This window comes from Drosophila ficusphila, unplaced genomic scaffold, assembly GCF_018152265.1.
Source record: "Drosophila ficusphila isolate 14025-0441.05 unplaced genomic scaffold, ASM1815226v1 contig_220, whole genome shotgun sequence".
NCBI lineage: Eukaryota > Metazoa > Arthropoda > Insecta > Diptera > Drosophilidae > Drosophila > Drosophila ficusphila.
This window is the reverse complement of record NW_025064118.1, coordinates 472,140-495,895: the sequence shown is the minus strand read 5'-3', so window position 1 is coordinate 495,895 and position 23,756 is coordinate 472,140. Positions and strand designations below refer to the sequence as shown.

The 23,756-nt window shown below is 40.8% G+C and overlaps 1 protein-coding gene across 1 annotated transcript in view; it reads left to right on the top strand.

Moving 5' to 3' along the window:
* The window catches only part of LOC108095003 (twitchin), a 51,279-nt gene extending 28,524 nt beyond the window's left edge, over positions 1 to 22,755 (top strand). Inside the window, 16 exon segments of the mRNA XM_043207609.1 lie at positions 107 to 1,006; positions 1,093 to 1,856; positions 1,942 to 2,077; positions 2,292 to 3,182; positions 3,246 to 5,918; positions 6,335 to 6,610; positions 6,681 to 6,980; positions 7,047 to 16,517; positions 16,574 to 17,552; positions 17,625 to 17,966; positions 18,047 to 19,089; positions 19,531 to 19,587; positions 20,319 to 20,410; positions 20,463 to 20,583; positions 20,675 to 20,977; positions 21,553 to 22,755. Of these exon segments, the coding sequence (XP_043063544.1) occupies positions 107 to 1,006; positions 1,093 to 1,856; positions 1,942 to 2,077; positions 2,292 to 3,182; positions 3,246 to 5,918; positions 6,335 to 6,610; positions 6,681 to 6,980; positions 7,047 to 16,517; positions 16,574 to 17,552; positions 17,625 to 17,966; positions 18,047 to 19,089; positions 19,531 to 19,587; positions 20,319 to 20,410; positions 20,463 to 20,583; positions 20,675 to 20,977; positions 21,553 to 22,187 (18,983 nt within the window). The 3' untranslated portion in view covers positions 22,188 to 22,755.
* Positions 22,756 to 23,756: the final 1,001 nt, after the last annotated feature.

Here is a 23,756-nt window from a genome sequence, read left to right as displayed (position 1 = left end):
ACTTGCAACGCTTTTACTAAGTATCTAATATTGGAAAACAAATATTTGGATTGGCACCAAAGTTAATATAAATGAAACAAATTTTGTGTATTCATAAAACATATAGTTAAACCGCAAATCGATCGATCTACCTTTAAACGAGTAACAATTAAAAGTGGACGTACACATAAATGGTCAGTTGATGTCATCGGGGAACCAATACCAGAACTTCACTGGAGTTGGAGGGATGATGTCCCATTAACCAACGGAGACCGAATAAAGATAGTAAACGTAGACTATCACACTGACTTCAGCATAACAAATGCTTTGCGTAAGGACAGCGGGTTCTATACTTTAAAGGCAGAAAACCGTAATGGCGTTGACAAAGAGACCGTGGAACTAGTTGTGCTGGGAAAACCTAGTGCACCAAAGGGTCCTCTTGCAGTAAGCGACGTCACTGCAAATGGGTGCCAGCTGCAATGGAAGAAACCTGAAGATGATGGTGGAGTACCGATTAAGGAATATGTAGTAGAGAAAATGGACACAGCAACGGGAAAATGGGTTCGAGTTGGAAGATCTGCTGGCGATAAGGAGCCACCGAGCTTTGCGGTGACCGGCTTGAATCCTGGATCAGAGTATATGTTCCGCGTCTCTGCCGTAAATGAGGAAGGGGAGTCGGAACCACTTACCACGTTGGTAGGCGTCGTAGCAAAGGATCCGTTTGATGAGCCCAACAAACCAGGAACTCCTGAGGTTACTGATTATGATAATCAAAGTGTGAGTTTGAAATGGTCAGCACCTAGTAATGACGGAGGAGCCCCGATTCAGAAATACATAATCGAAAAGAAAGATAAAAATAAGCCTGATTGGGAAAAGGCTTTAGAAATACCGGGAGACCAACTGGAAGCCACAGTCGCGGGTCTTCAGGAATATGGTGAATATCAGTTCCGTGTAATAGCAGTAAACAAAGCCGGACTATCACCTCCATCAGATGCTAGTGTCCCTCAGATTGTGAAATATAAAAAATGTGAGTTTAGACTTTGTTATATCGATGTTGCGCAAGTAATAGTTCATTGACCAAAAAAATCTAATATATTTTTATTTTATTTACAGTAAAACCTCGCATCGACCGAACAAACTTAAAACCCTTGTTGATTCGCGCCGGAAAACCTATCAAATACGATGTTAATGTTCGTGGTGAGCCCGCACCTACAATAACATGGTATCAAAATGATACAGAGCTTAAGCCGGAGGAATTACCAAGCAGCAGTGAAATTAAGAACATCCCATACAATACAAAGATTTCTATAATTGATACTGTTCGTAAACATACGGGCATTTATAAAATAGTTGCTGTAAATGAACACGGCCAGGATGAAGCTACTGTTGAGGTCAACATTCTAGCACCACCAGGAAAACCCAAGGGACCTTTGGATGTTAAGGATGTAACAAAAGACAGCTGTAAACTAAAATGGAAAAAACCTGATGACGATGGTGGGAAACCAATTTCAGCATATCAGGTTGAAAAGTTTGATAAAAAACAAGGTCGATGGGTACCGGTCGGACGCACCTCAGGCAATGATACCGAATTTGATGTACGTGGTCTTCAAGAAGGGCACGAATATCAGTTTCGGGTCAAGGCAATAAATGAGGAGGGAGAATCTGAACCTCTGGAAACAGATGGCAGTATTATAGCGAAAAATCCCTATGATGCTGCCACTAAGCCAGGTACACCCAAAATTGAGGATTACAACGAGCATATGGTAAAGTTGAGCTGGGAACCACCCAAGTCTGATGGAGGTGCTCCAATCATTAATTACATAATTGAAAAGAAAGATAAATTCTCACCCATTTGGGATGAAGTGCTTGTCACCAATGTAAGTAATTTTATTTCCGCTTCACAAGCCCTGCGAATGCAAATTGAATCCTAGCAAATTTATTTTAAAAAAATTGTATACTTAGACTTCCGCCCCTGAAGCAACTGTTGAAGGTCTTATTGAAGGCAATGTATACCAATTTCGAGTAAGGGCAGTAAATAAAGCCGGCCCCAGCGAACCCAGCGATGCAACCGAACCTCATTTGGCTAAGCCGAAAAATCGTAAGACTGTTTACTTTAATTTGTCTACAACCAAATTGATGCTATATATATATAAATATATATTGTTTTTATTTTTATATATATCTCGACTGCTTTCATTTAAAAGTTAAGCCAAAAGCATATCTTCTACAATTTCATCGACCGGCTTAGTCCATTTCATTTTACAGCCTTTTGTTATGACATTAAAAATAAAATTTGAACTTTCTTTTTTTAGTTAAGCCATGTATAAACAGAGAAAAAATGAAGCCCATCAAAGTTCGTGCTGGTCAAACGGTTAAATTTGATGTAGACGTTAAGGGAGAGCCGGCGCCTACCTTGACTTGGTTCTTTAAAGAGACCGAACTATCGCCCACGGGGCAAGTACGGTTAGAAAATGAAGACTACAATACCAAACTTACATTACTAGATCCAACTCGCAAGCAAAGTGGAGAGTATAAGCTACGTGCTGAAAATATAAATGGCATAGACGAAGCTGTGGTCGAAGTCATTATATTAGATAAGCCCTTAAAGCCGGAAGGTCCGTTGGAGGTTTCTGATATTCACAAGGAAGGCTGCAAGCTTAAATGGAAAAAGCCAAAGGATGATGGAGGCTTACCCATCACAGGCTATGTAGTAGAAAAAATGGATACAGCCACTGGTAAATGGGTTCCAGCCGGTTCGGTTGATCCAGAAAAGACTGATATTGAAATAAAGGGTTTGGAACCAAATCATCGCTATCAGTTCAGAGTTAAGGCTGTTAACGAGGAGGGTGACTCAGAACCCCTGGAAACTGAGTCAGCTATTACTGCCAAAAATCCATTCGATGTGTCTGCTCCCCCTGGGCTACCGGAGCTTGAGGACTGGGATGAGCACCATGTTAAACTGAAATGGGAGCCCCCCATTCGAGATGGTGGCTCTCCTATTACCAGTTATGTGATTGAAATAATGGATAAAGATTCGGGAGAATTTGTAAAAGCTATCGAAACAGATAGTCCAGTTTGTAAGGGCGTAGTCAAAAAGCTTGAAGAAGGACAGCAGTACAAATTCAGAGTTCGTGCGGTCAACAAGGCGGGTCTATCTGACCCATCGGAGCAAACTAATTGGCACATAGCAAAGCCTCGATTCTGTAAGTTATTTATACTATCATTGCCATACATATTTTAATATTTATTATATCATTATCATTTAGTGAAACCATATATTGACCGAACAAATTTAAAACCCCTGGTCGTTAAAACTGGTTTATCAATTAGCTTGGATATTAACATAAAGGGGGAGCCAGCTCCGAAAGTGGAATGGTTCTTCAATGGTTTGCCCTTAGAAAGCATCGAGGGAAGTCTAAAAATCGATAACGTTGATTACAATACAAAATTCTTTGTTATGCGCGCTCAGAGATCTCAAAGCGGGAAGTATACCATAAAAGCTACAAACGAAGTTGGTGAAGACGAAGCTGAACTGAATGTTACAGTCCTGGGCAAGCCAGGGAAACCAAAAGGTCCTCTGCAAACCAATGATATAACCAAACACAGCTGCAAGCTTAAGTGGGAAAAACCAGATGATGATGGCGGTACGCCTATTGACTACTACGAAATAGAAAAACTTGATCCCCACACTGGTCAGTGGTTACCATGTGGAAAAAGTACTGAACCTGAGGCGAAGGTGATTGGCCTTCAGGAAGGAAAGCCATATAAGTTCCGTGTAAGAGCCGTTAACAAAGAAGGGGAATCTGAAGACTTGGAAACAGAAAAACCAATTATTGCGAAAAATCCCTTTGATGAACCAGACAAGCCTGGCAGACCCGAACCCACTAATTGGGATAAAGATTTCGTCGACTTGTCGTGGGATCCGCCGAAGAACGATGGTGGGGCACCAATCCAAAAATATATTATACAGATGAGAGATAAGTCTGGCCGTGCTTGGGTGGACGCTGCTACAGTTCCTGGAGATAAAAATAATGGTACTGTTACCGGTGTAGAAGAAGGACATGAATACGAGTTTCGAATTGTGGCCGTTAACAAGGCAGGACCAAGTGACCCTAGCGATGTTTCAAAAACAGTTGTAGCCAAACCTCGATTCCTGAAACCACATATTGATCGAAAGAATCTCAGTAAAAAAATTATGCGCAGCGGGCAAATGCTGCATATGGAGGCCGCAGTGAAAGCAGAGCCTCCGGCTAAAATAACATGGACTTATAATGGAACTGAAATAAAATCTTCTGAACACATAAAAATAGAAAACGAAGACTATAAAACTACATTCATTATGCCAAAAGTGAAAAGAGTTGATCGAGGCATTTATATCGTCACTGCTAAAAATGATTCTGGTACCGACACGGTAGAAGTGGAGCTGGAGGTGCTATGCAAGCCAAGTAAGCCCAAGGGCCCGCTAGCTGTATCTGATGTAACGGCCGATAGTGTGCACCTTAAATGGGAGAAGCCTGAAGATGATGGCGGAGAGCCCATAGAGCAGTATGTCGTCGAACGCATGGATACGGAAACTGGTCGTTGGGTTCCTGTTCTTACAACTAAGTCCCCTGAAGCCGATGTGACAGGTCTAACGGAAGGCAAGGAATATCTGTTTAGAGTAAAAGCTATTAATTCTGAGGGCGAATCAGAACCTTTAGTAACTGAAACTCCGACGAAAGCCAAGAATCCGTTCGATGCTGCCGACACCCCTGGTAAGCCGCAAATCATTGATTGGTCAGCTAACCACTGTGATATTAAGTGGAGGGCTCCAGAAGACGATGGCGGAGCTCCGATCACCGGCTATATCGTCGAAAGAAAAGACCCCAATACAGGAAAGTGGCAAAAAGCTCTTGAAACTAATACGCCTGAATGTAAAGCCCGTGTTAACGACCTAATCTCAGGCAACAAGTACCAGTTTAGAGTTCAAGCAGTTAACAAGGCAGGGAAAAGCAAGCCCTCCGAACCTTCAGACCAGATGACAGCAAAGGATAGATTTGCCCCACCCAAAATTGATAGAACCAACATCAAGGATATTACGATTAAGGCTGGACAACACATTCGGTACGACATTAAAGTGTCCGGAGAACCTCCTGCTACAAAAGTTTGGTTGCATAACAAAGTTCGACTTGAAAATGACGATGATGACTACAATATTGATATGGAGTCCTATCGAACTAAACTAGCAGTGCCATTTTCAAAGCGATTCCATTCTGGAAAATACACTCTTAAAGCCGAAAATGATTCTGGACGCGACGAGGCTTCATTTGAAATCATTGTGTTGGACAAGCCAGCGCCACCAGATGGACCTCTGAGAGTTTCAGATGTACACAGTGAAGGATGCAAGCTAAAATGGAACCCTCCCCTAGACGATGGAGGGTTGCCGATAGAACACTATATTGTTGAAAAAATGGACGTCGAGAATGGGCGATGGCTGCCATCTGGTCGCTTTAAGGAACCCTTCGCTGAGTTAAACAATTTAGAGCCTGGTCATGAATACAAGTTCCGGGTACTCGCAGTTAACACTGAAGGTGAATCGGAACCTTTGAATGGAGATCATTCCATTATAGCTAAAAATCCTTTCGACGAGCCTGGAAAGCCAGGAACTCCAGAAGCTGTAGACTGGGATAAAGATCATGTGGACTTGGTGTGGAAGCCACCAATTAACGATGGTGGATCCCCTATCACTGACTACGTAGTTGAAAAACGCGAAAAGGGTACTGACAAATGGATAAAAGGAGCAGAAGTTAAAGCTCCTGGCCTTGGCGATGAGTGCAAAGCGACTGTGCCAAATCTAAACGAAAACTGTGAATATGAATTTCGAATTAAAGCAGTTAATGCAGCAGGGCCCGGCAAACCATCTGACGCAAGCAAACCTGTTATTACCAAGCCAAGAAAATGTAAGCGAATAATAAACTTTTTGTTGTTTTCTTTGTTTGATTGTTATTATTTATTTGCTTTTTTTATTATTTGTTTTTGCTAAATTATTCTTAAATATTAAATTATTTCTTTATAAATTTAAAAGACAGTTTTCAAAGTTCAGATTATTCTTGAATCTGCTTCCCCTCATTGTAAAAAGAATAAAGACATGATTTTGAGACACGACTGGAATAGAAAAACTAATAATTTTTCATTTGTATTCTATTTTTAAAATATGGTATTAATACTATAAATATTATAATGATTTTAAAACGATCCGGTTTCCGTATGATCCAAAAACCTACCATGATCCTTATCCTTAAAGATCCTAGAATTGTATAAGTAACTAGCTAAAACTAAAGTTGTATTTTTAATGTATGCTTATCTTATTTAATAGTGGCTCCGAAAATTGACCGGAAAAATATTCGAACATATAACATGAAGGCTGGAGAACCAATATTCTTGGATATTAATGTCAGTGGCGAACCCGCCCCGGATGTTACTTGGAATCAAAACAACAAATCTATTCATAACACTAGTTATGTGCAGAATATTCCCTATAACACCAAATACGTAAATAACAAACCAGAAAGGAAAGATACAGGACTCTACAAAATCTCTGCACACAACCTTTATGGTCAGGACCAAGTAGAATTCCAAATAAATATTATTAGTAAGTTCTTAAATTCCTTGTTTATATTATAAAACACGTTGTTGTAACTAATTTGAATTTTTACGACTAGCTAAACCTGGCCAGCCTGAAGGTCCTTTAGAAGTTTCAGATGTACACAAGGATGGTTGTAAGCTAAAGTGGAAAAAACCAAAGGACGATGGAGGTGAACCAATAGAGGGTTACCTAGTAGAAAAATTCGACCCAGATACGGGTATTTGGTTGCAAATTGGCAAATCCGATGTACCAGATTTCAACGTTGACGGCCTAGTCCCAGGACACGAGTACAAATTCCGAGTAAAGGCTATTAACAAGGAGGGTGAATCAGAACCATTAGAAACTTTGAGTTCAATTATTGCTAAAGATCCCTTTAGTAAGTATTAAAATTATCAACGTCTTAAATCCTTATTTAACATGTAACATTGAAACTTACTTATAGCTGTTCCATCGAAGCCTGGTATTCCAGAACCTACTGATTGGACTGCAAATAAAGTAGACCTCGCGTGGCCAGAACCTGCCAGTGATGGAGGATCGCCAATTACAGGCTATATAATTGAGGTAAAAGACAAGTACAGCCCTCTTTGGGAAAAGGCGTTAGAAACAGATTCTCCAACACCCATAGCAACTGTTCAAGGTCTGATTGAAGGAAATGAATACCAGTTTCGGGTTGTTGCTTTAAATAAAGGTGGTCAATCAGAGCCCTCAGATCCAAGCAAAGTCTTTATAGCCAAGCCGCGCTACTTGGCTCCCAAAATAGACCGTAGAAATCTCCGTGATATTACTCTATCGTCGGGAACCGCTCTTAAACTAGATGCAACCATAACAGGAGAGCCAGCTCCAAAAGTTGAGTGGAAATTTTCCAATTATCATTTGCAATCAGGCAAAAATGTTACAATCGAGACTCCTGACTACTACACGAAATTAGTTATTCGACCAACGCAGCGTAGTGACTCAGGAGAATATTTGGTCACAGCAACAAACAGTTCCGGAAAGGACAGTGTGCTTATAAATGTGGTTATTACAGACAAACCTACCCCTCCCAATGGACCCCTACAAATATCCGATATACACAAAGAGGGTTGCCACCTTAAATGGAAGCGTCCCAGTGACGATGGAGGTACTCCAATTGAGTATTTCCAAATCGACAAATTAGATCCCGAAACTGGATGCTGGATTCCTTCCTGTCGCTCAACCGAACCACAAGTAAATGTTACTGGTCTTACTCCTGGAAACGAATACAAGTTTCGTGTATCAGCTGTAAATGCTGAAGGTGTATCACAGCCTTTGGTTGGTGAGGAAGCTATAATAGCCAAAAATCCTTTCGATGAACCTGGCAAACCAGAAAATCTTAGGGCAATCGATTGGGATAAGGACCACATTGATTTGTCGTGGTCTCCACCTATTACTGACGGTGGATCTCCCATTACTGGCTATGTTGTTGAAAAGAAAGATAAGTATGGTAAGTGGGAGAAAACAATTGAGGTTCCAGCTGATCAATGTAAAGCAACTGTTCCGGATCTTGTCGAGGGTCAAGCTTATGAGTTCCGAGTTTCTGCTGTCAACGCTGCTGGACTTGGAGAGCCATCTGACGCCACACCACCGATAATTGCAAAGGCTCGAAACAAGCCTCCTCTTATAGATAGGACTAACCTTATCGAAGTACGCATTAAAGCTGGACAAGCATTCGCATTCGATTGCAAGGTGTCTGGGGAGCCAGCTCCTAAAACAAAATGGATTTTAAAGAAAAAAGAAGTGTATACAAAAGACAACATTAAAGTTACCCATGTTGACTACAACACAAAATTAAAGGTTACTGCAGCAACCCGATCAAATTCAGGTGTATACACAGTGCATGCAGAAAATGCCAATGGAGAAGACAGTGCCGAAGTTAGTGTAACTGTTATAGACAAGCCTTCACCGCCGAATGGTCCTCTCAAGATTGATGACATAAATGCAGAGTCTTGTGTTCTGAGCTGGAGCCCACCAGATGATGACGGAGGACAACCAATAGATAATTACGTTGTTGAAAAATTAGATGAAGTAAATGGTCGTTGGGTACCAGCTGGGGAAACCGACGGACCAACCCCGAGTCTTAAAGTTAAGGGTCTTACCCCAGGTCATAAATACAAGTTTAGAGTGCGCGCCAAAAATCGGCAAGGAACATCCGATCCTCTAACAGCACCACACGCGATTGAGGCCAAAAATCCATATGATGAACCGGAAAAACCTGGCACACCAACAATAAAAGACTTTGACAAAGACTTCGTAGACTTAGAATGGAGCAGACCACAGAGTGATGGTGGATCTCCTATCACCGGATACATAATTGAGAAACGCGACAAGTATTCCCCCGATTGGGAGAAATGCGCAGAGATTTTTGATGATGTCCCCAATGGTCACGTTCCAGATCTAATTGAAGGCGTTAAATATGAGTTCCGTGTCAGAGCAGTGAATAAGGCCGGACCTGGAACTCCCAGTGATCCAACTGAACCACACATTGCTCGCCCCAAAAATTTACCACCCAAGATTGATCGTAATTTTATGTCAGATATCAAAATCAAAGCAGGTCACGTATTGGAATTTGATGTCCCAGTTACTGGGGAGCCTTTGCCAAGTAAGGAATGGACACACGAAGGCAATATGGTAATCAATACAGACCGAGTGAAAGTTTCGAATTCCGATGACCGCACCAAGTTACGAATACTTGATGCTAAACGGTCAGATACAGGGGATTATTCATTAATTGCTCGTAACATAAACGGGACAGATAGACATACAGTCAAGGTTACTGTCCTGGATGTACCAAGCGTGCCTGAAGGCCCGTTGCGCAATGGTGATGTAACCAAAAACTCTATGGTTCTGCGATGGCGGCCACCCAAGGATGATGGTGGGTCAGAGATAACGCATTATGTTGTGGAAAAAATGGATAATGAGGCCATGCGCTGGGTGCCTGTTGGTGAATGCGCTGATACCGAGATCCGGGCTGATAATCTAATCGAAAATCATGACTACAGTTTTAGGGTGAGAGCTGTCAACAAACAGGGACAATCCCAACCACTAACAACTTCTCAGCCCATTACTGCCAAGGATCCCTTCTCTCATCCCGACAAGCCTGGGCAACCTCAAGCTGTCGACTGGGGTAAAGATTTCGTGGACTTGGAATGGGCTGCCCCCAAGAGAGATGGCGGTGCCCCCGTTTCTTCATATATCATTGAAAAAAGACCAAAGTTTGGTCAGTGGGAACGCGCTGCCGTTGTTCCAGGAGATGACTGTAAGGCTCACATACCGGATCTTACAGACGGTGGAGAATACGAATTCCGGGTAATTGCCGTGAACCGAGGTGGGCCTAGTGATCCATCTGATCCATCAAGCACTATTATTTGCAAGCCCCGATTCCTTGCTCCATTCTTTGATATGTCACTTTTCAATGACATAACAGTTCATGCCGGAAAGCCTTTGGGATGGACTTTGCCAATCGAGGCATCTCCAAAACCATCTATAAAATGGCTGTTCAATGGAAAAGAAATCGGCACAAACTCGCGTGGAGAGTCAAATCTTTTCCAAAATGAACTTTCATTTGAAATTCCATCATCACTTAGAAGTGACGAAGGACGGTACACGTTAATTCTAAAGAATGAGCACGGATCTTTCGATGCCTCTGCTCACGCCACTGTTTTGGATCGACCATCGCCTCCTAAGGGCCCTCTGGATATAACAAAGATTACCAGAGATGGATGCCACCTTTCTTGGAATGTTCCAGAAGATGACGGTGGTTCACCTATTTTGCATTATATTATCGAAAAAATGGACTTGTCTCGGGGCACATGGTCTGATGCTGGCATGAGTACACATACAGTTCATGACGTAACTCGACTTGTTCACCGCAAAGAATACTTGTTCCGCGTCAAAGCTGTCAATGCAATCGGAGAATCTGATCCCCTAGAAGCGGCAAAGAGTATAATTGCTAAAAACGAGTTTGATGAGCCTGATGCACCTGGAAAACCAAATATTACTGATTGGGATCGTGATCATGTTGACTTACAATGGCCTGTGCCAAAGTACGATGGCGGAGCTCCCATTACGGAATACATAATTCAGAAAAAGGAAAAGGGCAGCCCTTACTGGACTAATGTATTGCATGTTCCTTCAAATAAGAACACGGCTACAGTTCCAGAGCTCACCGAGGGTCAGGAGTATGAATTTAGAGTAATTGCAGTTAATCAAGCAGGACAGTCGGAGCCTTCAGAGCCGTCCGATATGATAATGGCAAAACCACGGTTCCTGCCACCAAAAATAATTTCTCCTCTTAATGAAATTCGTATAAAATGTGGGCTTATATTCCATACAGATATTGATTTTATCGGTGAGCCAGCACCAGAAGCAATATGGACTGTTAATGGCAATGCATTAAAATCCGACGACAGGTCAACCATAACTTCGATAGGACACCACACCGTAGTACACACTGTTAACTGCCAACGGTCAGACTCCGGAATCTACCACTTACTTCTTCGAAATAGTTCAGGAGTAGATGAAGGCAGTTTCGAACTTATTGTGCTTGACCGTCCTGGGCCCCCAGATGGTCCGATGGAGTATGAAGAAATAACAGCAAACTCTGTGACCATATCATGGAAACCCCCTAAGGACAACGGAGGGTCTGAAATTTCATCCTATATTATAGAAAAGCGCGATCTTACGCATGGCGGTGGATGGGTACCGGCAGTAAATTATGTTAATGCTAAGTACAACCATGCCGTGGTTCCCAGACTACTGGAAGGAACAAAGTATGAATTTAGAGTGATGGCAGAAAACCTACAAGGTCGCTCCGATCCACTTACATCCGACCACCCTGTGGTTGCCAAAAACCAATACACTGTTCCGGGGGCACCTGGCAAACCAGAACTTAAAGATAGCGACAAAGATCATATATCAATCAAATGGAAAGAACCAATAAGTACTGGTGGATCGCCTATAATTGGTTATGATATTGAACGCCGCGACATTAACACAGGACGATGGATAAAAATAAATGGACAGCCAGTACCCAATACAGAATACCTAGACGACAGGGTAACTGCAAATCATCAATATCAATATAGAATATCGGCCGTTAATGCTGCCGGTAACGGAAAGGCTTCTGAGCCATCGGCAATACTCGATGCTCGTCCACTGCGCGAAAAGCCAAGAATTTATTTGGATGGTCTGCTAGGAAGGCGTGTTAAAGTTCGTGCAGGTGAGCCTATTAATATATCGCTTCCAATATCCGGTGCTCCTACACCTACAATTGAATGGAAACACAAAGATTTGAAGCTAGAGGAAGGAAAACGTGTATCCTATGAGACTAACTCGGAGAGAACTACATTCCGCATTGACGACTCAAACAGGCGAGATACTGGAAAATACACTGTGACCGCCTCCAATGAGTTTGGTAAAGACACAGCTGATATTGAGGTAATTGTCGTAGACAAACCATCTCCACCTGAAGGACCGTTGAGCTACACGGAGACAGCCCCAGATCACATATCCTTGCAATGGAACCCGCCCAAAGACGACGGTGGCAGCGATATAACGGGATACATTGTTGAATTCACCGAGTTTGGCGTAGATGGTTGGAAGCCAGTGCCAGGCTTTTGTCCCAAGACAAACTACACTGTGAAAGGTCTTACAGAAGGAAAAAAATATGTTTTCCGTGTAAGGGCTGAAAACATTTATGGTGCATCCGAACCTCTTGAAGGCAAGCCGGTATTAGCCAAGTCTCCTTTCGATCCTCCAGGTGCCCCATCTCAGCCAACCATTGCAGCATATTCGCCGAACTCGGCCACCTTGGAGTGGCATCCACCAGAATACTGTGGTGGTAAGCCTATATCTGGCTACATTGTCGAGCGACGAGAGCGCGGCGGTGAATGGATTAAGTGTAACAATTATCCCACACCCAACACAACATATACCGTGCCAGATCTTCGAGAAGGAGCTCGTTACGAGTTCCGCATAATCGCATTAAATGAGGCTGGACCTGGCCAACCATCAAAACCATCAGAGCCAATGACTGCTGAACTTCAGCGCTATCGTCCAGATCCACCTGAGCCACCAAAACCAGATCGTATCTTTAGGGATAGTGTAACATTGTCTTGGCGACCACCTCGCAACGATGGAAAATCTAGAATTAAAGGATATTATATCGAAATGCGACCCAAAAACAGTAAAGATTGGAAAACAGTTAACGATTTACCTATTAATTCAACCGTGTACACTGTACCAAATCTAAAGGAAAAAGAGGAGTATTCATTCCGTGTTATCGCTGAAAACGAAGTTGGCCGATCTGATCCATCCAAGCCCTCGCAACCCATCACGATTGAGGAACAGCCAAACAAACCTTGCATGGAATTAGGCGGTGTTCGAGATATAGTGTGCAGAGCTGGAGACGATTTCAGCATTCATGTTCCCTACATAGCTTTCCCCAAGCCTAGCGCCACTTGGTATTCCAACGATACTGTGCTAGATAACGACAATCGGGTTTATCAACATTTGACTGATGAAGCAGCATCGTTTGTGGTAAAGAACTCAAAACGTTCAGACTCAGGCCAATATCGACTACAGTTAAAAAATCCATCCGGGTTTGATACAGCCACCATTAATGTTAAGGTATTGGATAAACCATCCCCGCCAATGCACTTACGTGCTGATGAGTTTGCTGGAGATTCTCTTACATTGTATTGGAATCCACCAAAGGATGACGGCGGCTCCCCTATTCAAAACTACATTATTGAAAAGAAAGAATCTCGCTCGCCCTCTTGGAGCAAGGTAAGCAGCTTCTGCACAGTTCCATTTGTTAGAGTTCGAAATCTTACAATCGGTAAAGACTATGAATTCCGCGTAATAGCTGAGAATAAATATGGGCAATCAGATCCGGCTAATACATCGGAGCCCATAAGAGCGAGACATCCGTTTGATGTTCCTAATGCTCCCGGTATACCTCATGGCATTGATTCAACAGAGGATAGTATAACAATAGCATGGGCAAAACCAAAGCATGATGGTGGTTCTCCTATAACCGGCTACGTTATAGAGAAGCGCTTGCTAAGCGATGACAAATGGACCAAAGCAGTTCATGCTCTTTGCCCAGATCTAACTTGTAAAATACCAGGCCTTATTGAAAATGCTGAATACGAGTTCAGGGTAGCTGCAGTTAATGCAGCCGGACAATCGGCTTATAGTGGCTCTAGCGACCTTATTTATTGTCGCAGGCCACCTCATGCTCCCAAGATTACTTCCGATTTATCAATTCGTGATATGACGGTAATTGCAGGAGATGAGTTCCACATAACAGTACCTTATCATGCAAATCCGCGACCTACGCCATCATGGAGTGTAAATGGTATTGATGTTGTTCCCGACGAGCGGATTAGGTTTGACACTGACGATTATAGTTCGGTTTATTACAACAAATCAGCAAAACGAAGTGAGTCTGGCTCGTACACTATTACACTTACGAACAATAAGGGATCAGATACTGCCTCATGTCATGTTACTGTGGTGGACAGGCCAGGACCTCCTCAGGGTCCTTTAAATGCCTACGACATTACCCCAGATTCTTGCACCCTATGTTGGAAAACGCCACTCGATGATGGTGGTTCACCGATCACAAACTATGTCGTTGAAAAACTGGACAATAGTGGCACTTGGGTTAAGGTAAGCAGTTTTGTTCGTAATACTCACTACGATGTTATGGGCTTGGAACCTCAACACAAGTATCACTTCCGCGTGAGAGCAGAAAATCAATATGGCTTGTCCGATCCTGTGGACATTGACGAGCCCATCGTTGCCAAGCATCAATTCACAGTCCCAGATGAGCCTGGTCAACCAAAGGTTATCGACTGGGACTCTGGAAACGTTACACTAATCTGGACTCGACCAGCCAGTGATGGCGGGTCTCGCATTCAAGGTTACCAAATTGAATATCGAGACATTGTAAACGACTCTTCTTGGAATACTTATGACTATCTGATAAAAGACACTAAATACCAGCTCTATAATTTAGTCAACGGTAGCGAATACGAGTTCCGTATAAGGGCGAAGAACGTTGCCGGCTTAAGCAAGCCTTCACCCCCATCGTTGAGATTTAAGCTAAAGGGAAAATTCAGTGTACCCTCGCCACCTGGTACCCCGCAAGTGACAAGAGTCGGTAAAAATTATGTGGATTTGAAATGGGAAAAACCTATACGTGATGGAGGCTCTCGGATTACGGGCTACATTATTGAACGAAGGGACATAGGTGGAGCCGTATGGGTGAAATGTAATGATTACAATGTTTTGGATACTGAATACACCGTTATAAACCTGATCGAGATGGGAGACTATGAGTTCCGTATATTTGCTGTCAATGCCGCTGGGCGCTCGGAAGCAAGTTTGGGTACGATGCCGATCAAGGTTTGCGAGGTTCTTGGTGGTGAAAAACCAGAATGGGTTTCACGACTTCAAGACAGAGTCGCACCCTATGGAAAGGATTATACATTGCAATGTGCCGCCTCAGGTAAACCCAGTCCAACCGCTAGGTGGCTTCGCAATGGAAAGGAAATTCAAATGGGTGGTGACCGTATTACTTGCGATAGTAAGGAAGGTGTTTTCCGACTGCACATATCTAATGTGCAAGCTGGAGACGATGGTGACTACACATGTGAGGCAATGAATTCTCTGGGTTTTGTGCACACCTCAGGTTATCTGAAAATTGGATCACCACCAATTATTAACAGATGTCCCAACGAACTCTACTTACCTGAAGGAGACAATACAAAGATAAAAGTCTACTATTCTGGCGACCAGCCAATTACTGTGATATTAAAAAGAAACAATGAAGTCATATCTGATAGCAACGATGAAACGCATATAAAGGTAAACTTATTTGACGATTATATAGCGATTTGTATTCGTGATATTGTTAAAAGTGATGCCGGCCAATATCAAATTGAAATTTCAAATGACTCTGGTAACGCGACCGCTCAATTTGATGTACACATAACTGGCTTACCCTCAGCGCCCACAGGGCCTATGGGAATATCTTACATTACCAAAAACTCCTGTTCGTTGGCTTGGCGTCCACCTTCCTACGATGGTGGTCTTAAAGTGACTCACTACGTAGTCGAGCGGAAGGATGTGGCGTCACCACATTGGATTACAGTTTCAAGCACCTGCAAAGATACCGCCTTCAATGTCCAAGGTCTTATCGAGAACCAAGAATATATCTTCCGTGTAATGGCTGTTAATGAGAACGGAATGGGTCCACCCCTTGAGGGCTTAAATCCTATCCGAGCCAAGGCACCAATTGATCCACCCTCACCACCAGGCATTCCTCAAATTACTGAGATTGGAGGAGACTTTGTGCATTTGGAGTGGAGTAAGCCGGAATCGGATGGCGGTGCTCACATTCAAGGCTACTGGATCGACAAACGGGAAGTTGGTATGGATACGTGGCAGCGTGTTAACGCTACTATTTGTGCAGCCAATCAAGCAAACTGTATCAATCTAATCGAAGGCCGGCAATACGAGTTCCGAGTCTTTGCTCAGAATGTCGCAGGTCTTTCAAAAGAATCTTCCGCTTCCCAAGCGGTCAAAATAATTGATCCAAAAGCGGCTTCGCCTCCATTGATTGTGAAACCGCTACGCGACGCCAATTGCATTCAAAATCACAACGCACAGTTCACATGTACGATAAGTGGTGTTCCTAGGCCAACTATAACATGGTATAAGGGTGCTCGCGAAATCAGTAATGGAGCACGATATCACATGTACTCAGAAGGTGACAATCACTTCTTAAATATCAATGATATATTTGGCGAAGATGCTGACGAATATGTTTGCCGCGCAGTGAACAAGGCTGGAGCGAAATCAACACGAGCGGCTTTGGCCATTATGAGTAAGTATATTAAAAACATTTTTTTTATCTATAATATTATTTTTTTAATTTTTTAGCTGCCCCTAAATTAAATGTTCCACCGCGATTCAGAGATACGGCTTACTTCGATAAGGGCGAAAATGTTGTAATCAAAATACCCTTCACTGGCTTCCCAAAGCCACGCATACATTGGGTTAGGGAAGGTGAAAACATCGAGTCCGGTGGTCATTACAATGTGGAAATCAAGGAGAGACATGCTGTTCTCGTAATTCGTGACGGATCACGTTTGGACTCGGGACCATATAGGATAACAGCAGAAAATGAGCTGGGTTCGGATGCAGCAATAATACAAGTGCAAATAAGTGATCGTCCAGATCCGCCGCGATTCCCCACAATTGAAAGTATTGGTGCTGATTCATTGTCTCTCAGCTGGAAAGCACCTGTCTGGGACGGTGGCAGCGACATAACAAATTATTACGTTGAGCGTCGTGAACATCCGCTATCTTCATGGATACGTGTGGGAAATACTCGATTTACATCCATGGCTGTTAGCGGATTAACTCCAGGAAAAGAGTATGATTTCCGCATATTTGCTGATAATGTCTATGGACGCTCAGAACCTTCTGAACCTAGTACTCTGATCAAAACTAAGTCTATTATTAAAAAGAAACAGGAAGAACGTAAATGGGAGCTAGATGCAAATGGCAAAAAAGTACGCGGCAAAGCAGACGGCCCAATTAAAGACTACGATTCGTATGTGTTTGACATTTACTCCAAATTTGTGCCGCAACCAGTTGAAATATCTCAGCAAAGTGTCTACGACAAATATGATATCCTTGAAGAAATCGGTACAGGCGCTTTTGGGGTGGTGCACCGCTGTCGTGAAAGAAGCACTGGAAATATTTTTGCTGCCAAGTTCATTCCAGTATCTCATTCAGTCGAAAAGGATTTGATTCGTCGAGAAATAGATATAATGAATCAACTGCACCATCAAAAGCTTATTAATCTGCACGACGCTTTTGAAGATGATGATGAAATGGTTTTAATCTTGGAATTGTAAGCGAATTTAGAAATTAGAATTACTAAAATTCCTCTTAATTATAAAATTTTAATTTATTTTTGTCGTAGCTTATCTGGTGGTGAATTATTTGAACGCATCACTGCCGAAGGATACGTAATGACTGAAGCTGAAGTTATAAACTATATGAGGCAAATTTGCGAGGGAATCAGACATATGCACGAGAAGAATATTATTCACTTGGATATAAAGCCAGAGAATATTATGTGTCAAACTCGCTTAAGCACAAATGTTAAGCTCATAGATTTTGGATTAGCGACAAGACTAGATCCGAATGAAGTTGTCAAAATTACAACAGGTACAGCGGAGTTCGCTGCTCCGGAAATCGTCAACAGGGAGCCTGTGGGCTTCTATACTGATATGTGGGCTACTGGAGTATTGGCTTATGTTTTGTAAGTTTGTCTTCTAGATCGTTGCCAACTTTATTTTAAACACTAAAAAAAATATTCACACAAATCTTATTTTACTTTAGGCTAAGCGGATTATCACCATTCGCTGGCGACAATGATGTCCAAACATTAAAGAACGTAAAAGCATGCGATTGGGATTTCGATGCAGAATCATTTAAGTACATATCTGAAGAGGCGAAGGATTTCATAAGGAAGTTGCTTATTGCCAACAAAGAAAAGCGTATGACCGCACATGAATGCCTTATACATCCTTGGCTTACTGGAGATCACAGTGGTATTACACAGGCAATTAACCGCGATCGTTACCTAGCCTACCGTCAACAATTAAGAAAGAAATACGAAGACTTTGAAAGGTATCTGCTACCAATAGGACGGCTGTCAGAATACTCATCTCTTAGAAAATTGCTGATAGAGAAATATAAGATACACGATGCTGTTTTTGATAGACGTCAGGCGGCTCCACGCTTTGTGATTCGACCATCGTCTCAGTTCTGCTATGAGGGCCAAAGCGTCAAGTTCTACACACGATGCATTGCGATTGCTACACCTACTCTTACCTGGTCACATAACAATATTGAGTTACGGCAGAGTGTCAAGTTTATGAAACGATACACTGGAGATGACTATTACTTTATAATCAACCGAGTGAAGTTGGACGACCGAGGAGAGTATATTATTCGTGCAGAGAATCATTATGGTTCCAGAGAAGAAGTCGTTTTCCTGAATGTTCAGCCGTTGCCGAAGGAACAGCCAAGGTATCGAACGGAATCAACTCCGGTTCGCAGACGTGAGCCCTTGCCATACACCTTCTGGCAAGAAGAGTCAGAGACGGCACCCAGTTTTACATTCCTTTTGCGGCCACGCGTTATGCAGGCCCGCGACACATGCAAACTTCTTTGTTGCTTAAGCGGAAAACCAGTGCCAACTGTCAAGTGGTACAAAGACGGTCGAGAGCTTAGCAAATACGAGTATGCGATGACCCACTCTGATGGAGTTGTTACCATGGAAATAATTGACTGCAAGCCATCCGACTCAGGAAAATACAGCTGTAAGGCAACAAATTGTCACGGAACAGACGAAACCGAGTGTGTCGTTATTGTTGAAGGTAAGTTAAAAAAAATGTTTCGGTTATAAGTTAGTTAGTTATAGAAAATTCACTGTTTATTTAGGTATATTTTTCATGCGAAAGGTTGGAATTTTTTTAAATTAATTTGTTTTATGCCTAGTAATGTTTATTGCATACTCTTGCAGTCATAAAATGACAGCTGTTGTCGTCCGATTTTAATGAAATTGAATTCAAAATTCGAGCTGTTATCATTTATTCCCGTCAATAACTGTTAATTTTATATCGATTTTTTCGATATCGATTTGTCCGATTTTTAAAAATTTTTTCTCTATTCAAGGGTAATCAAAACAGGCGTTAAAACGACTTATCATTTTTTCAGTTATTTATGTTAGTTATCTTTAATTCTAGTATAATGCGTCTTTATTTTTTATACCTGCTTACATTTTGCTATACTATATTTTATAATTTAACTTTTCCCAGGAGAATGGGTTACGCCTGAGCAGGCTCGCCTTGCCCACAATTTCCTTTACTCAGGAGGTAATTTTGATAACAATGAAATGAAACAAATATAAACACACATTACCTTTAGCATGACGTTAAAACTTTAATTCAACTTTATTGTTCTTAAAACAAATAATTATTAAAAATGTTATAGCTTAGTTTTAGTATCACCAAATTGTTGTTTACGTGTAGTATTTTATAGTAAACTAGATGACTTATACATATTTACGTTTTATAAATAATAATGGCAAACGAATCTGAGTACTAAAAATCGAGTTAATGTGATTTTAGAGTAATACTATATTTAGAAAAATTTGGTTTTTTTGTCTTAGGGCTTATCCGATTGTTTTAAGATAGAAGATCTTTTTTAAATCGGTTAAAATATGAATACATTTTTAGTTATGTTCACGCTTTTAAAGTCAATAAATTTGAATCGATTATACGTAATATAATACCTAAATTCTGGACCTGTTGTGCAAGAAAATCTAAATATAATATATGTACACAGTATAGGCTTTTTTAAAATAATTTTATTAATTAAAGTGCATATAGGAAAGTCAACCAAAATGCCACCCTTGGTAAATAAGTTAGCGCACGAATAGGTTTAAATTTTTTTCTTAGATAAACCAAATACAGCTTGATATATAAATACTAATGCACAATTTTCCCAAAATAATAAATTAATGTGACCCATTATTAGACCATACAAAATTAATTTTAAGCACATTGTAAACGTAATATTAATTATTTTTATTTTCCAAAAACAGACAGGAAATATATAGAGCAACCAATCAAGCCGGCCCCGCCCCCAATAGTAACAGCCCGCCAAATAACTTCTACTTCAACACCTGAATCTACGGCAAGTATTGAAAATAATGTGTCCTTATTCCATACTTATTTATAAACTTTAGGCCAACAAAATAACTTCAACCCCGCAAAGTAGCAATTCAAGCAAAAAGAAATATGCGTCCAACAGTTTACAAGCTCCTGGTAGCCCATCTCGATCAAGAAGTGCGACCAAAGAACTTATACGTAAGTATTGGCATTATTAATTTTATTTTGTATATCAATATACATATTTGTATTTTTATATAACATTGGCCATTTCCCTTTACAAACATAGTTCCCCCCGATGATTCGTTAATGTGCAAGCCCGAGTTCACCAAGCCTCTTCACGATCTTACTGTCCGCGATGGCGAGCAGTTGATACTTACCTGCCATGTTAAGGGCGATCCAGAGCCTCAAATCACTTGGTCGAAGAATGGAAAGTCTATATCGTCTTCTGATATTATGGACTTGAAGTATAAAAACGGAATCGCAACTTTAACCATCAACGAAGTTTTCCCAGAAGACGAGGGAGTGTTCACTTGCACGGCCACAAATTCCATACGAGCTGTGGAAACTAAATGCAGGCTAACAATTAAGCGTAAGTAGTAACATAACATTTTTCCTCAGTGCTTGGAGAAGAAAAAATTTATTAACTCAATTCAATATCAGGTGTTGCCTGACTCACCTTAGTTTATATTAGGTTTTATGTGACACCGTGATCGGTTAATCTATCTGATTGCTTCAATTTATGGCATCGGATTTTCGGGACTATAGCTTTTTTTCTTGTTTTTTTTTTTTTTAACAAAATATATTATTTTCATGATATTTTAGATTTGTAAAAATTGATCTTATATTTATCTTATATCTAATCTGGAAAATCCTATATATAACGTGTAGATACTTGTTGGCATTTTTAAAAGCGCACCAACAATAGGAAAACATCTATTTGTCAAGGATTTCAGAAACAGCTGATATCTATTTAAACAGTGATGATCTCTGTTTAAATTTTGGTTTGGTAACTTTTTAGATTAATGATAAAAAAAAGTACAAACACTTCAACTTATGACTATAAAAACCCAAACAACAGAAAGGGCATTGATACAGTTACCTAAAGTTATGCTCTGTTACCTGCTCTTACTTAAAAACTAAAAATAAATCTTTTTTTTATTTTAGCACTTGATAAAAGCTCTACCAAACGACAAATGGTTGCCGGCGACAAAGCACCTAAAATAGTTAGTCATTTGGAGTCGAGATCCGTTAAAGATGGCGATGCTGTTACTCTGGCTTGCCGCATAATAGGAGCGGAACACTTCGATGTGGTGTGGTTGCACAACAACAAGGAGATAAAGCCAAGCAAGGACTTCCAATATACCAGCGAGGCTAATATATATCGTTTGCAAATCGCCGAGATCTTCCCCGAAGACGGCGGCACCTACACGTGCGAGGCATTTAATGATGTTGGCGAATCGTTCAGTACCTGCACCATAAACGTAATAGTGCCCGGGGACGAGCCTAAGCACCCAGTCTTTGTGAAATTCCCCCTATCAGCATCGATACTGGAAGGCGAGAGTGCCACATTTGAATGTGAATTGGACTCTGAACTGCTCAATTTGGTGTGGGTGAAGGATGGAAAGCCCATTGACGAGACCCTTTCGCGATACTCATTCACCAAGGAGGCGAACCGATACGCTTTCTCAGTTGCCAAATGTAACATGGACGATGTTGGCCAATACCAGGCTAAGGCAGTGACCAGAAAAGGCGAAAGTATATGCGCATTTTCAATGAATGTTATCAACGCCGAATGCTAAGCCAATTTCGACTATTCTACTTTATTGGACAAACTATAAAAAGCATAAAAATATATATTACAAATACAATACAATACAATGTATTAAAAGCGTGCCAAAATTAGACTGCTCATTAAAAGTTGTAATTGTCATTAAAGTTTTAATGCGGTATATGTACATAAGCGTTTATGTATATAAAAATATATAAAGTTTATGCATTTCAACCATATCATGTATTCATAATTCTGCAATATCAGATTTTCACGTGCACATACATAACTTACGCTTTATATGTAGAAATACTTTTAATCGAACAAATAATTTCTAAGAAAAATGTAATTTAATTGGCTGCAAAACGTTTATATGAATGGCAACGAACTCAAGATACCAATCGAAATTTAGGAGACCTCCGCTGCTTGGTTGACTGCTGGCATCCTCAACAAAAACATCTTAAACTCATTAGCCAATCAAGTAGTTGAAAATTCCTTCTTTTCGATTGTATTTTGTTTAACTTACAAATAATAAAGACAAATGTATAGTTTGCGGGCAGTAATTGGTTTCAAAATAAATACAATATTTAAAAAAAAAACGTTGTTTTTCTGAAAAAGTTTGAATTAAAATGCTAGGTAAGTTCAAATCAATTTTCTGGTTGTAATTAATTTGATTGTTTAATTATTTTTAAGCAAGCTTATCATAAAATTGAAACTGCTGGTTTTTCCTTCTTTTCATTACACCTACAATTTTTATTCTCTTACGAAGGATGGACAAAAGGAATGGCAAATATGCGCAGCAGCTTTAACTGTTTCCTTGATCAAAGCTCTCTCGTAGGATTTGCCTCTCTCTCTCTCTTTTTGTCAGTCAGTTTTCATCCCTTGCAAGGAGCATCACTTAGCCTCCGTTAATTCAATTTCCGCTCATTTTTGTGTAAAAAAGTTATAAAAAAAAAGAATATTCAGTGCAAGTGAAACTTATACTCGGTTTGGGTAATAACTTTTATTAAATTCCAATCGTTTTAAACGTGAAAATAAGTGTTTTTCGGCAATTCAGGCCAATATCTGTTCTTCTTCTTCTTATTGCAAAGCATCCGCCATTTTGTGACGCGCCCCCACGGAATTAAGTCTTTTAATTTATTTAAATCGATCTCTGCAAATGCAAAAAAGGCAATAAAGATTGTAATTTCAAGTAAAACTCGGGAGTTAAATACATTTCGGTCAATGTTTCGCGTTTAAACCAACATTTTCGGTGTTTCGATGCAAAGGTGCTCCTCGGGACAAGTGTATGTATGTATGTACATAGGTGCATATGTGTGCACTTGTTGATTCCCTGCAAGCCTTTGGAAGATAAATTTATCCCCTATCGTCTAGAAGACACTTCTTAGTCACTTCTGGAAGATAGAAAGACGATAGAACACATTTTACAAAAACAAAATACACATCTATCGCCTAGAAGTCACTTCTTAGACACTTCTGGAAGATAGAAAGACGATAGAAATTTTTGGAAAAAAAAAGAAGAGTTTTTTATCGCCTAGAAGTCACTTATAAGTCACTTCTGGAAGATACACATCTATCCCGAAGAAGACACTTCTGAGTC